General features: G+C 42.2%; 1 protein-coding gene and 1 long non-coding RNA gene across 2 annotated transcripts; one reads left to right on the forward strand and one right to left on the reverse strand.

Annotated features, from left to right (window-relative positions):
* The first annotated feature begins 449 nt into the window (after positions 1-449).
* On the forward strand, positions 450-10,484 carry nes (nestin). Its single transcript, XM_071470117.1, has 4 exons — positions 450-1,435; positions 2,950-3,074; positions 6,188-6,261; positions 6,895-10,484. Exons 1-4 carry the CDS (start codon positions 605-607, stop codon positions 9,813-9,815), a joined length of 3,951 nt encoding a protein of 1,316 aa, XP_071326218.1. The 5' UTR covers positions 450-604; the 3' UTR covers positions 9,816-10,484.
* Positions 9,672-12,470, reverse strand: LOC139613457 (uncharacterized). The gene is made up of 3 exons (XR_011686760.1): positions 12,363-12,470; positions 11,450-11,519; positions 9,672-9,795 (listed from the first exon to the last, which is right to left on the reverse strand). It is a non-coding gene; the product is annotated as an uncharacterized lncRNA (long non-coding RNA).
* Between the last annotated feature and the right edge of the window lie 412 nt (positions 12,471-12,882).

A 12,882-nucleotide genomic window follows, 5' to 3' on the forward strand; every position in this document is an offset into this window, starting at 1 on the left:
TCAGTTTATTTGACCAGTAGTCTAAACCTAAAATAGAGGAGTAACTTCTAAGAAACTAAAGCTACCAGGCTGCTCCCTTTTCAGTTTTTGAATAATTTCTTTCCCTTCAATTTGCATTCTGACATTTTATGCTGTAAAATCCTTCTCCGTCTGATCAACAGAGGTTTTTCTGCAGCTGGAAAAAGTGCCAGTGGTGAAAGAGTTAACCCTGCAAATTACATCACTCCCTCTCTGCCCTTTCCCATCTCTTTCAGCCCTCCTACTCCACCCCCCCATCTCATCTCTTCTTCACCATTCTCTCCCTCATCCCACTGCCTCCCTCTCCCTCCTTCCTCATCTCCTCTTTCCTTCCTCTCCAGCTTTCAGTCTCCTCCCTCTCTATCCCTCCTCCCCTTGTGTCCATGTGCCCAGCCCCTTCATTAACTCTAGTATGAAAGGGGAGCCTACTGCTGGCAGACACAGCACCAGATCCACAAAAGAGCCTCATTCTCATGAAAACCCCCCACACACACTGACTCAGGCCTGGACTCAGAGATACACTTAGCTGCCAAATCATAATCAGTGTACCTCGGAGTGAGGCCTTGGTTTGCCAAACCTCTCTGACATGGAGCTCCACAGTTTACAGAAAACCTTCCACCACAGCCACCTGGGTGAGGAGAAACACCAGATGCTGAACTTGAACCGACGCCTGGAGACCTACCTGAATCGGGTCAAACTCCTAGAGGAGGAAAATGTACTCCTTGCAAAGGAGATCGAAGCTCTGAGACGCAGCAATCGTGGAGCTTCAACACGCAGGAAGGGCTTGGAGGAAGAGCTGCAGCAAACAAGACTGGAGCTGGATGCAGCCTGGAGGGACAGAATCCATACAGAACTGGAGGTTGGCAAGCTGACCGAGGAGTTCCAAGCTCTGGACCTGCAGAGACAGAGGGAGGCTCAAGCCCATGTGAAGGCCAAGACAATGCTGGAGCACAGCAGGAAGGAGCTGGAGGAGGAACAGAGGGCACAGATCTGGCTGAGAGAGAAGGTCAGTCATCTGGAGCATGAGATGAGGCTCCTAGTTCAAACCCATCAGGAGGACGTGGCCCACTTGGAGACCACATTGACCCATTCCAGAGCCACAATGCCACCCACATTGGCTCAAAGGGGCAACCAGGCACCAAACCTCCTACAGCTGGGGCAGGAGTACTCCCAGAGGGCCACCAGAGCATGGCAGGAGGCAGCAGAGGGCTATCAGGGCCAGTTAGCTCAGCTAGAGGAGTCGCTTAACCAGGCCAGGAGACGTTTGACCCAGGTGGGCCAGGAGAAGAGCGAAAGCCAGCTGAGGCTTCAAGCCCTGGAGAAGGAGTTGGCCTCAGCTCATGACATCAGGCTGCATCTGGAGAAGACTGCAGACCAGCAGAAAGACAAACACAGCCAGGAGATCCAGCAACTCCAGGTGAGGGCAGAACACCTGTACCTGCTGGGCTGCTACAGATCCTGGTTATTGTACCTGTAAACATCCTTTTATAAAGCATCATTCATTAAGCTATTCCTTTCCCTCAGTTAATTAAATATTCACTCTAAAAAAATGTTAGAAATAATGACAATGGGTTAATCAGAACCCAAAGTGGTGCCTTAAACATCTCATCTTCAAGTTTCAGTTAATAAGTGGCCTAAAAATGACTCAGTATAATGAATGAGTGAAATAATGATCACAACAGATTCCTTTAGCGTCAGTCAATTATTTCAGTGTTACATTAAAGATTTGTATAAATATTTATGCATCTCTGTCATCTTAGTGTCAGTCTACCAACATATACTGGTGCAAAGGAGACAGAAAACAAAGTCCTGCCATACTAATGACTGCTTTGTTAATTTGTTGTTGTTTTTAAGAGAAGCTGTAAAAAATAATTTTGTGTGAAATCTTGTGTGAAAACCAGCCCCACAGAGTCATCGGTTGTTACTCAAGAAACGCACAAACGCGTCATTTGCAGTGTTTAGTGTCTGTGGTGTTGTGTCACATGGCACAAATAGAAGGTGTAAAATAGCAAAGTTACAAACCACATGAGAATGTGACCACTTGATAATCAGCATCTGTGCGACTTCCTGTCTGCGAGACAAAAAGGGGTCCAGACATATCTGCTGTTTCATGTCTGTTACATATAGCTGGTCAGGTCTTTAAAAAAATCAAATGCATTATCACCAGAAGATCTTTTTTATTCTAACTACAATTTTTTGATTTCTCATTCTTACCAAATATTCAAGGCCTTTAGTAAGATGCCCCCTGTCACTATGCTAATATTCTGATGCAATGGAAAGATTTGGGTCTGAAAGGGTCGGGGGAACGACACAGATATATAGATAGATAATATATGAAGTCTTTTGGGATTTGTTCTGGGTCACATTGAGATCATGGAGGTGAGGCACCTGGATCAAACACTTATCTTCTTTCTAGCCGTGTGGTCCTGGAGAACTAGTAACAAGCTTGCATGGATGTAATACTTGGCAAGTCTAATAACTAACCAGCAGTGCTGGGGGGTAGTGAACTCTGTGACCAAGGAGCCACTTTTTCAATAAACTGGAATGTGGCTGTTTTGTATTCTGCCAGGTTATTATGTTATAAATTTTATCGCATGTACATTGTCACTTTTTTCCCTACTGTAGCTTTGCAGTAGTTCAACTTCTTTTCAACCAAAGTAATTGGTCGCTTGCAGAGCAGTGCTTTCAAAGTAACTTCTTCAACACTGCAAACCAGTGTGACAAATCAAACCATAAGTATTAACTTGTGTGACTGTGTTATAATTGCGTTCCTGTGATTTTAGCTCAGCAGAGACAACATTTGAACAATCCCCAGAGCATGAAAACAGTGGAACAAAGAGTGTTTATTCTAACCTATTATACTACTATGTGAGAATGCTTGTGCCTTTCTTTAACTGCTTCCTCTTCCCGTTTGACTTCCTGTTTTGGCAGGCACACATGGAGGGCCTGAAGGTGGAGAAAGAGGAGGTGGGCCAGCAGATCGATCGTCTCCTTCTGGAGAACCGAGGCCTGGTGCAGCTGAAGATGTCTCTGGGCCTGGAAGTAGCAACATACAGGTACACTGCACTGCCAGCTGTTTTCACACGACAGGAAATTAGATCTAAAGTCTCATCTCAATCAAGAGGTTCTCTGCCCCTGTTCTCCAGAAAAAAGAAAGAAGAGGCTCTCTGTCAATCTCATGTCTGTGCATTAATTATGGTGCTTTAGACAGGACATATTTAGCCTAGCTTAGCATAAGACCTGGTCACAGTGGGAAAAGGGCCGACTTGGTTCTGCCAAAAGTTAAAAAATATATACCAGCCTCTCTAAAGCTCAGTCATTAAACACAAGTTGCTATAATGTGTACACACAAACATAAATCTAAAGGCAACACTTGGTGGTTTTAGGGGTATTAGGCGTTGAGAAAAGAGGCTCACACACCACTTGCTTATCATCACAGTGTATTCCTGATACAACATTTCAGTCCCTAAACCGTAAAAGAAAGTTCACAGGGACAGAAATGTCAGTATGATTAATAAACTGTGGCGCTGAGCAGGAGCAGTGTGTGGGATCTTCTTTTCTCAAGCTATGCTCCAGCTATTGTTGACAAAACTGGGTTGTAAGCAAATGTATTTCAGTCACAGGGTTGCTCAAGTCATTTAGATATAATATGGTTGTCATTTTCCGATGACAACCACAGTGCTGCTGATACATCATATCTAACTGGAAAAGAACATGTCCTGTAAAACCACTGTGGTCTGTGAGGAGGCCAACGTTGGACTTACAGGAAGGAAACAGGAACAGAGAAGATGTAATGTAATATATATTCCAATATGATTCTAATTATTTATCCAACACCTACTGGTTGTCGGGAGTTGTTATCTCATCAGATTGTGCAACTAAAGTGTTGATTAACTAATATATTTGTAATGTACCGTTTCTGCAAACTCATTTTACCGCATCAGATATACATGCTTGCAACATGCTCACCTGACATTGCATTTTGCACTGTTACTTCACTGTATTGTAATAAACTGTATCTCTTGCCATTAAAATCCGAAGAGAGAAGAGTCAGTTGTAAAGATATAGTCGATCCATTCACAGTCAAACGCATTTTTCTCTTCACACATTTCCTCCAAGACATCCCAAGGGAAACTGATGCGTTTGATTTATTCAGATATTGAGTCTCTATAAAGATGACAGCTGTATTCGACTCTTCTAGCATTTCCATCAAAGATATTGTGATCAGTGGCTGAAAAATAGCCATTCCAATATGATTATTAGTTTGATCACTGTCATTTAAAATGAAAAGGAGATGGTGTATTGATAGAGATATGTTTTTTGTTTCAGTGTTTGTGATGAGGTGGTCCTACAGACTGTCACACTCTTGTGAAAAAGGGGAAACTGTGGTTCCACACTCTGATGTAAACGCCCTAAAACTGTCAGACAGATGTGTGACGAACGCTACATTTAATGTTGATTTCAACTTGATAAAGGGCTAGTGCAGAGCGACACCGTTGCTCTCTCTTTGACAGAACCGGTTTTCGACAACATCCTTCGTCTTTAACTCACAGTCTCATTGCATCTTTCAAACTCAGCTCCAAGTTGTTGCTCATATTTGAATAGTTATTCATTTAAAAAAATCTGATCTGCTCTATCAGTTTTCATCTTTACCGTACTGCTGCCGTGACATGAAAATTATAACAACCCTGTTGGCTGATAAAGATTTACATAAAGGATCACTCTTGTTGGGGAAATTAGCTTATTTATGCATGTACCACCAAAGCTTAAACGATTATTGGATCATATGAAACCTTCTCAGCAACTATTAACTGATAATGCATTAATCATTAGTTATTTTGTAAGTCAAAATGCCAAGGAGGAGTATTTTATAAACCAAACAATTAATCAGTTAATTGAGTAAATAAGTGATTAAAAATTGCAGCCACATTTGTAACTAGCTACAAAGGTGCATTTACATACATACAGATATTATATATATTTTTGAATCTCCCCAAGGGATTGTTTGAATTAGTTTCCTTTTTGTAAATAAAACAGGGAATTGCGTCTTTTGAAGGAGTCGTGCAGATCCTTATTTCTTTCCATAATAGATATGGGCTGATTTGCTATGTTCCTTTAATATAAATGATCCTTGAATCATTTATTCAATAATCAAATACAAGTTTCACAAAGCTTGCATGCCTCAGGATCAGATTTGGTTCTTTGGACTGGAAATGTTATGATCAGTAAGTAGTATGCACATGCTGTCTATACTGATAAATAAATATCACAGCACCAGCAAAACCCGACATGAATCCAGCTGAGCTATCATCACTTCTATGTCAGCTCTGATTTAAGTGATTAGTTTAACCTATTCAAACGCTGCTGCTCAGTAACAGCATCGACAAACACCCTTCCATCAGTGAGAGAAGCTGACAAATAAAGAGGCGTCCACAGTGGGTGCAGCCGTCTGGACTAAAGGTCATCTCATTGAAACAGCAGCCTCTGTTGTCTTCAGACAGAGTAACTTATCCATTATGGAGCTCTATGGTGGCGTCTCCTTGCTCCGTCCCCCACCTCCTCGAAATATTGACCCTCACCCATCAGTGATGAGCTACCGATTTATGAGCGATGGGAGTCTAGAATAACAGCAGAGGGGAACGGGAGGGGGGGGGAGACATAACTAGAGGACACATTTCAATGTCATTCACTGCACATGAAACTGTTGTCAAAATATATTTATTATTTTAATCAAACAGGATCTTGTGAAGAAAAGCAGATAGAAAAATAAGTGAATATGTGAGTCATGCAGCTAATTATAAGAGTGTGTGTTGGAATGGAGACTGGTGTTGTCCACATGTGTGAATGGAAACAGTGATATTAGTGCTGCATGGCCTGCTCATAATACCTGCTGTGTCAGTGTGTGTGAGGAATTGATGGCAGAGGTTGTGTGCTGCAGATGGCTCCTCAATGGCTTCATTACCATAACAACAGACCTCAGTCTGTCCCTGCTGCTCAAGAGCAACAAAAGTCGCCACTCGTTCCTGTTCCCTCCCACCGCTCTGCGCAGTGTCATGTCAGCATTCACTCATTTATGGCTCATCCAAATCCTGAACATCACAATATTCACATGTCTTCAGACTGCACATAACTTCAGGATGTAACCTGTTTATGTTCTGTGTCTCTGCAGAGCTTTACTGGACAGTGGAAGCCTCAGGGGAGACATCTCTTTGCTAAATCAGCCAAGAAACATTTTCATCACAGGTAATTAAACAAACAATATCCATACAGCAGCCTCATGTCAGTGACTTCACTGCTGTAGTGTTTGGTACCTCAATATGTTGCATAAATCATCTCCTTAATTTCCACTCTCCTAGTAGTAGATACTTCTCGCCCTTTGTAAAGGTGTTAGTTCACTTAGTCTAACTAAAAGCCCCTCGGAGTGGGGGATATGTTTGATATAATGTGTATCGTATTAGTTTAACTGGAGAGTGGTGGACGGGTGCTCTGCTAAGGGGGCTGAGCAAGGCACTTTGGGTCCTGTAATGCAAGCCACCTAAGAGAGTCCCCAAAGGTTATTGAGCCATATGGCTTTGCTTTCCGGTAACTTAGACAACAGTGAAAGGAAATGACAATCAATATCTCCCCATTAGTGTCCAAACTCCTCTGAGAACATACGTTTTAATAATGCTTTGGGGGGAAGGTTCTCCATAGTATCTCTGTCACATTAAGATTACTAGAGATTATCTGAAGCACTGTAGTCAGCACTTTGTACAGATAGCTTAGGATACAGTATATTTGACAGCACTGTTGGTTTCATTTAAACCCAGTGTATTCAGATGTCTGTGCATCAGTGCAGTAGTTCATTGCGTATTCATGAAGTCTTTTCCTCCACAGATGCAGTGTTCTGTCCTCGAGGGGTTAAAAAGAATTATCAAACCCAGCTGTCTGCCAGCCACAAGACCACTTCCCTTTCATCTCTCCGTGCCATGACAGGAACAGCAGCAACAGCAATACCTGCAACACCCCTCTATAGTAGAAAACCTGTAACTTATAACGAAACTCCAAAGATTTCAAGAAAATCTGCAGAGGCAGATGCAACAAAGTCAGCATCATGGGGAACCCCTTATCCAAAAATACTGCAAGATGGAGCTGTTGAAAACTTCAGACCACAGGAGGTTCATGAGAAAGTCACCTATGCTGAGCCTCTTTCACCTCCGAATGAACAGGAGGCTTTTGCTCAAACAACATCTGGGGTCAAAGAAGGTGAAGAGGATCGGAGCAGTGTTGATGCTGAATCTCCTGAGGAGATTGTGGAGTCTGTTGCTGGTCATCAAGTTGAGTCATGTCTCAGCAGCGAACCACCCTGCAGTGATGAAGTTAGTCACCGTCAGTTTACAACACCCAACCTTACACCGTATGATGTCAGAATGACAGAGAAGCCCTGCATTTTCCCAGATGAATCTGATAAAGACGTGCCTTTGGAAGGTCCTGCTGAAAAAGAAGACTCGCAACAGCCACAGGCTCCAGTGTATGCATGGGAAAACAAAGAGTGTGTAGGCAAAGGAGTACAGCAAGAAGAGACCTCAGATTCTGAAACTGAGGCCGTACTTGAACCAACCTTTGACTCCAGGACGAGCAGCCCAATGTCTGAATGTGAACCAGGAGAGAGTGTGTTTAACCAATTTACAGAGTTCAGCCGAGATGAACGTGGCTCAAAAGATGATGCAGATGAGATACCACAAGAATTAAAGTCTTCTATGGTAGGAACAAATGAGACAGATGTTGAGGATAAGTTGTACCCTGATGGAGAGGAGATGGATACGTGGGATAGTGTAATTGAGAAGAAGGTTGATCTGAAGACGGATGATGGCATAAAAGAGAATGAAGCAGAACGACAACATGCTGAACCAGAGGAAGACATATCAGCAAGAGAACCAGAGTATGAAAAGAGAGAAATTAGCCAGGATTTTGTCACAGATGTACAAGATGACAACATGGCTTTCTCAGTGATGGACGCACAAGTAGATGATGACAGAGAGCATGCTGCATTATACCAAGAGAATGCACCACCTCCTGACGAAGAAGAAGAAGATGATGAAGATGAGGACTCTCAAAATGTCTGTGTGTCATGGAGGACCGAGTTGGAGAGCGACAGCTACGCTCAGGATAACACTCTTGCTGACACTCGTCCTCTGATTCGATACAAAAGTGACGAGACTGACGCCAACACTCAGGCCTCACACATGGAGGAGAGTGAATCCAGTGAAGGCGACCAGGATAAGAAGGTCGGGGAGATGGAAAGTGGAACGTGGAACGAAGGCAAGTCAAAGAAATTTGGAACCATGGAGGATCTGTGTGAAGAAGTTGAAGGGGAAGCATTGGATGAGGAATATGACCTGGGATATGCTCATATCCCGGACAGGGATATTGGACATAGTGTAACTGTAAGTGAGCATGCTACATCAGTGAATGATGAAGAAAATACAGAAGAAATTATTAAGAAAGTCAGTGAGGGATATTCAGATGAAGAAACTGAAGAATTGACCAAACCCATGGTACCCACAAACTTTGACTGTGATGACGAGTTGGAGACGGACAGACTTGTGGAGCAGGAATTAGAAAACCTATCCACAGACAGCTACAGTGCTCACTTTGCACAGCAGCAGGTCAGTGAGAGTGAGGAGATGCTACATCAGCAGGGGAAGTCTGTTGAGGAAATGACAGAGCAAGAAGATGCTGGAAAAATAAAAACAGATGACGTGTCTTTAAGTGCAGAGTCTGGAGTGACAGTAAACAGTGAACTTGTATCTTCCACTACAATAATGGATCAGCCTTTTGAGAACCTATATTTCAGTGATTCATCAGTGGTAATGCCTCAAACAGACACTCCGGCTGATGAGGAGGTCCAGCATAAAGATGAAGAAGCTACAGTTGCTCAAAAGAAAAGAGAGGAAGTGGATGAACACAATGTGTCCATGGTGACACATGCTGATCTAACAGAAGATTGCTCTGGCCTTAGTGACTTCATCAGCAGGCCTGATACGGAGGAAATCAAGAACTTAGAGGACCCAAACACTGTGCCACAGGAAAACCTGCAGGATGTGGCTTCCACCACTGAGGTTGAAGACGTTGTACCAGTAGAAGTGTCCGAATCTCAAGAACATCTAGTTGAGGATCCTGTAGACTGTGAGTCATTTCCTGACGTTCCAGAAACAGCAGAATGGGAAGTCCTTGAGAATCCAAGTGAAGACTTTGAAATCAGAGCTCAGATTGAACATGATCAAAAATGTGACAATGTGCCTGACTCATCTGAAACTTACCTTCACGATGACGGAGGCTCTGATGAAGGAGTTATGATGTGTAAAGAGGAGGCCCTTGAGATTTCCCCTGACAGTGTACCTGATGAAAATGATATCTTTGTGGTGAAGGACTCAACAGAACTATTGAACACAAATGGCAAAGAATGTGTTTTCAGCCCTGGTATAAAGAAGGACTTCTGGGTGTCCTCCTTAGAGACTGGTGCCACCTGTCAACCAGATGATGCCTGTAATGAAGCAGCTGAACAAATCAATCAGGATCTAGGGTTTGGTGACAACCTAGTTTGGGGGAATTCAGACAACCCGAATGTGGTTAACGGGAACTCCAAGGTGGATACTGATTCATCTAAAGCCCTGGCTGCTAAAGAAGAGCAGGACCAAATGCATACTGAGGTGAAGCAGTTGTTGTGTAGAAATGCTGTTGAGGGGGAGTTGGTCCACTCTGAGGAGTCTGAAGTTGAGGGTGAGTCCTGGTCATCTGGGGAGGAAACGGTATAAAAAGTAGTGAGAAGTTTTAGTTGAACCAGTTTTAGACCGAGTCTGTATTAGAGGAAAATTCTGTTTTCTGTGTAATGCATTTACTACAAAAACCAAAGTCGTGCCTTGGTGCGCGCCTCAATGGCGCTAAACACCAATGTGCCAAGTCTATGAAGATACTGAGCTCTTGCCTTGTTTCCTTAAACTGACACATTTGACTAACCATCTTTTTTCCTTTTTCCTAATTGTTCGGCCCTTTCAGTCTTTCAGTGTGCATGTGGAAGAAGGTTGGGAGTCTGTGCATGAGTGAACAGCATAGAGACAGAACAAAGAATGTCATTTGAAAGTCAAAGCGTTTATTGATCACTGCCTAATCTGATTTTACTGACTGATGGAAATCAGTGAGAGCAGAAGGGGAGAATCCCTTGTAGAGTGTATCAAACAAACAGTGTTTCTGCTAGTGAGTCATCTCATTTCACTGGACAACAGTTGACTCTGCAGTGCATGTTTTACATGTGACAGACTGAAGGAATGAATTGGTTGTAAAAGGTTTCAAATCCCAGTGACTTGGATTGATTGGTCTGAAGAAATAGCAAAGTAGTAGTAAATTGGTTTCACTGTTTATTTCCATTCATAAATGTTTTGCTGCGGTACAATAACAGTCCAAAATAAACTGTAGATTATGTAATACACTCTGAGTCTCTTTGTGTGAAACTTGTTGAATCTTGTTTTCTGGCACAGTGCACCTCACATGCTGACATCACCCAAAGTAGGTGTTAACGAATATTATGGAAATGTTTTTTAATTCCAAATGTTTTGTTCAGGCCACTATGGACTGTGTTTGTCTTCTTGGAAAGCTGAATGAAATTCAATACTGATTACTAATACAACCCACTGTTAGCTGAAGAGTTCACTTTTCTGGTGAATTTGAGCATCATGTTACTTTTTGTTAGTAAATAAAAATGTTGGCAAATCAGCGAGGGCCTGAATCCATGAACTCTCTAGGTATTATACACTTTAATGACATTTAATGCCATTTCATTGCTTTAGATCAAAGGTAGTACTTTATTTTACAGATGGAAATAAAACACTCCAGTTTTTTGCTATTGTCACAGGTCCAGCGCACAGTCAGCTGAACATGCAAAAAGATCTTAAGTAAGCAAGCACACAATCCAGTATTTATATAGAATACAGGAATGATTTCCTTGGGTTTAAATAGAACCATTCTGGCGAAAATAATATATTTTCCCAATAGTAGGCCCAAAATTACAAGGTTTTTTTTCTGGAAACTTCACAGAAAATTATCAAAATTATGGACCTGAAAAATAGTGTTATCAGGGCAATTAAAGAATCATGCAGTACCTTTGCTAAAAAAATACCAGGACGAGGCATTTGTCAGGAACTATGGTGCTGAAAACTAGATGAATACCCATTATTTATTTAAAAGAGGGAATTGGTTAGTTATGACTGATGAGACAGGCCCCAAAAACTATAAACCTTTTAAAGTTGGATGCTTAAGACGACCAGCCGCTTGCTGCCTTCCAGCAACATCCATCCCTGTTTCCTTTGGTGTTTACTCTGAGGAAGGTTGTGAAGCTGTGTGTGTCTGTGTGTTTGTATGAGCCTGGACTTGGCAACATCCCAGCTTCACTGACCTCAAAGCAGGCGAGCTAACAAAGCAGCACCAGGATCCTCCACAAGCAAACAGCCATCCCATGAGACGGTCTAGGGGAAAAAACGAAAGAGGGAACAATGTGTGACCTCAGCTCCCCCCACTCCCCCCCCCTTGTCATTCATTAGTCAGTTAACCAAACAATGATGGCTATTTTAGTGGGCGCTCGCCTCCTCGCTGCCCAAATCTGCCCAATGAAAGATTCACAGAGGAAGGAAACCACAGACGGCCTTATTCACTGTGAGAAGGCTGCAGTGCTGGAATGGTATTACGGCAGCGGTCTGGCATGCTCCTATTCTCCACCCTTCGATAGAGATGTCCAACTCAAGGCACACACTCACAAACTGTGATAAGATGAACTATTAATGCCTCTAGATTAGAGCTCATGACACATTACATTAAAATTCAGCTTCATTTCCAAGTATTAACTTGTATCATGAAACAGATGCCCATGTGTCTGTAGTGATTTTCTTTAAGCTTTGTGCTTTGAAACAGTCTTTGGCTATATTTGATGTACAGTCAATCTAAATGAGATGAAATATTTCATTTAAAAAGCCTGTTAAATGATAGAAAATGTTCAAAATGACATGTTTACTAGTCAGATTTACAGTGTCGGATAACAACTGATGCTGCAAAAGCGATGCATGATTTGGAAGTAGTCTTTAACTTATTGAATACTGTGTAATATACACTAGACAATTTAATACATTAAAATATGAAAAATAGCTGATGCCTGATTCAATTCATTCTTTCATCCTCACATATTCACTACAGCAGAAAAGCCCTAATGTTTTAGTTACAATGTTAATTAAAGGAGTTTTGCTTGAACCAATGTGGATACTGCCAGGTTAGGATGGAGTTTATTCAACTTAAATTAAACCAAAAGGTAAACTTACAAAACTGGTGACAACAAAGAGACGTCAAAAACAGGCACAGGAGACTCTGGAGCATGACGCAGGGAAACAGAACAGGTGAAGTGAAGACAAAGGGAAGACAGAGACCTGGATACACAAGGAGGGCAATTAAACACAGGTGTAACACATGAGGGAGGGGCAGACATTCAAGAAGGAGGGAATCAGGACAAAGGTAGGATGTAAATAAACTTGAGACAGAACTTCAAAATAAAACAGGAAATGAAGCAAAAAGTCCAAAATCAGCTACATTTAAAGCCTGTGAACATGAATCTTTGTAATATACAAGTGTTTGGGTAGTGAAAGTTAGTCTGGGACAGTGCTTCCAACTGAAGACATTTGGCACAGATTGGTTAGTTACTACTAAATCTTCCTGGAGGTTGGAAGTGTCTTTTGATAGCTGCATGAATCATTTTATTCCTTGGCAACTTCCTTGGCAGTGAAACCCTGTTCAGGTCAAACCAGCATCAACAACACGTGTTTACTGCACCAAGTTTTCACTAAC

The sequence above is a fragment of the Trachinotus anak genome, unplaced genomic scaffold (assembly GCF_046630095.1).
Source record: "Trachinotus anak isolate AG129_WGS33_773 ecotype Australia unplaced genomic scaffold, CSIRO_AGI_Tana_v1 ptg000032l, whole genome shotgun sequence".
Taxonomy (NCBI): Eukaryota; Metazoa; Chordata; class Actinopteri; order Carangiformes; family Carangidae; genus Trachinotus; species Trachinotus anak.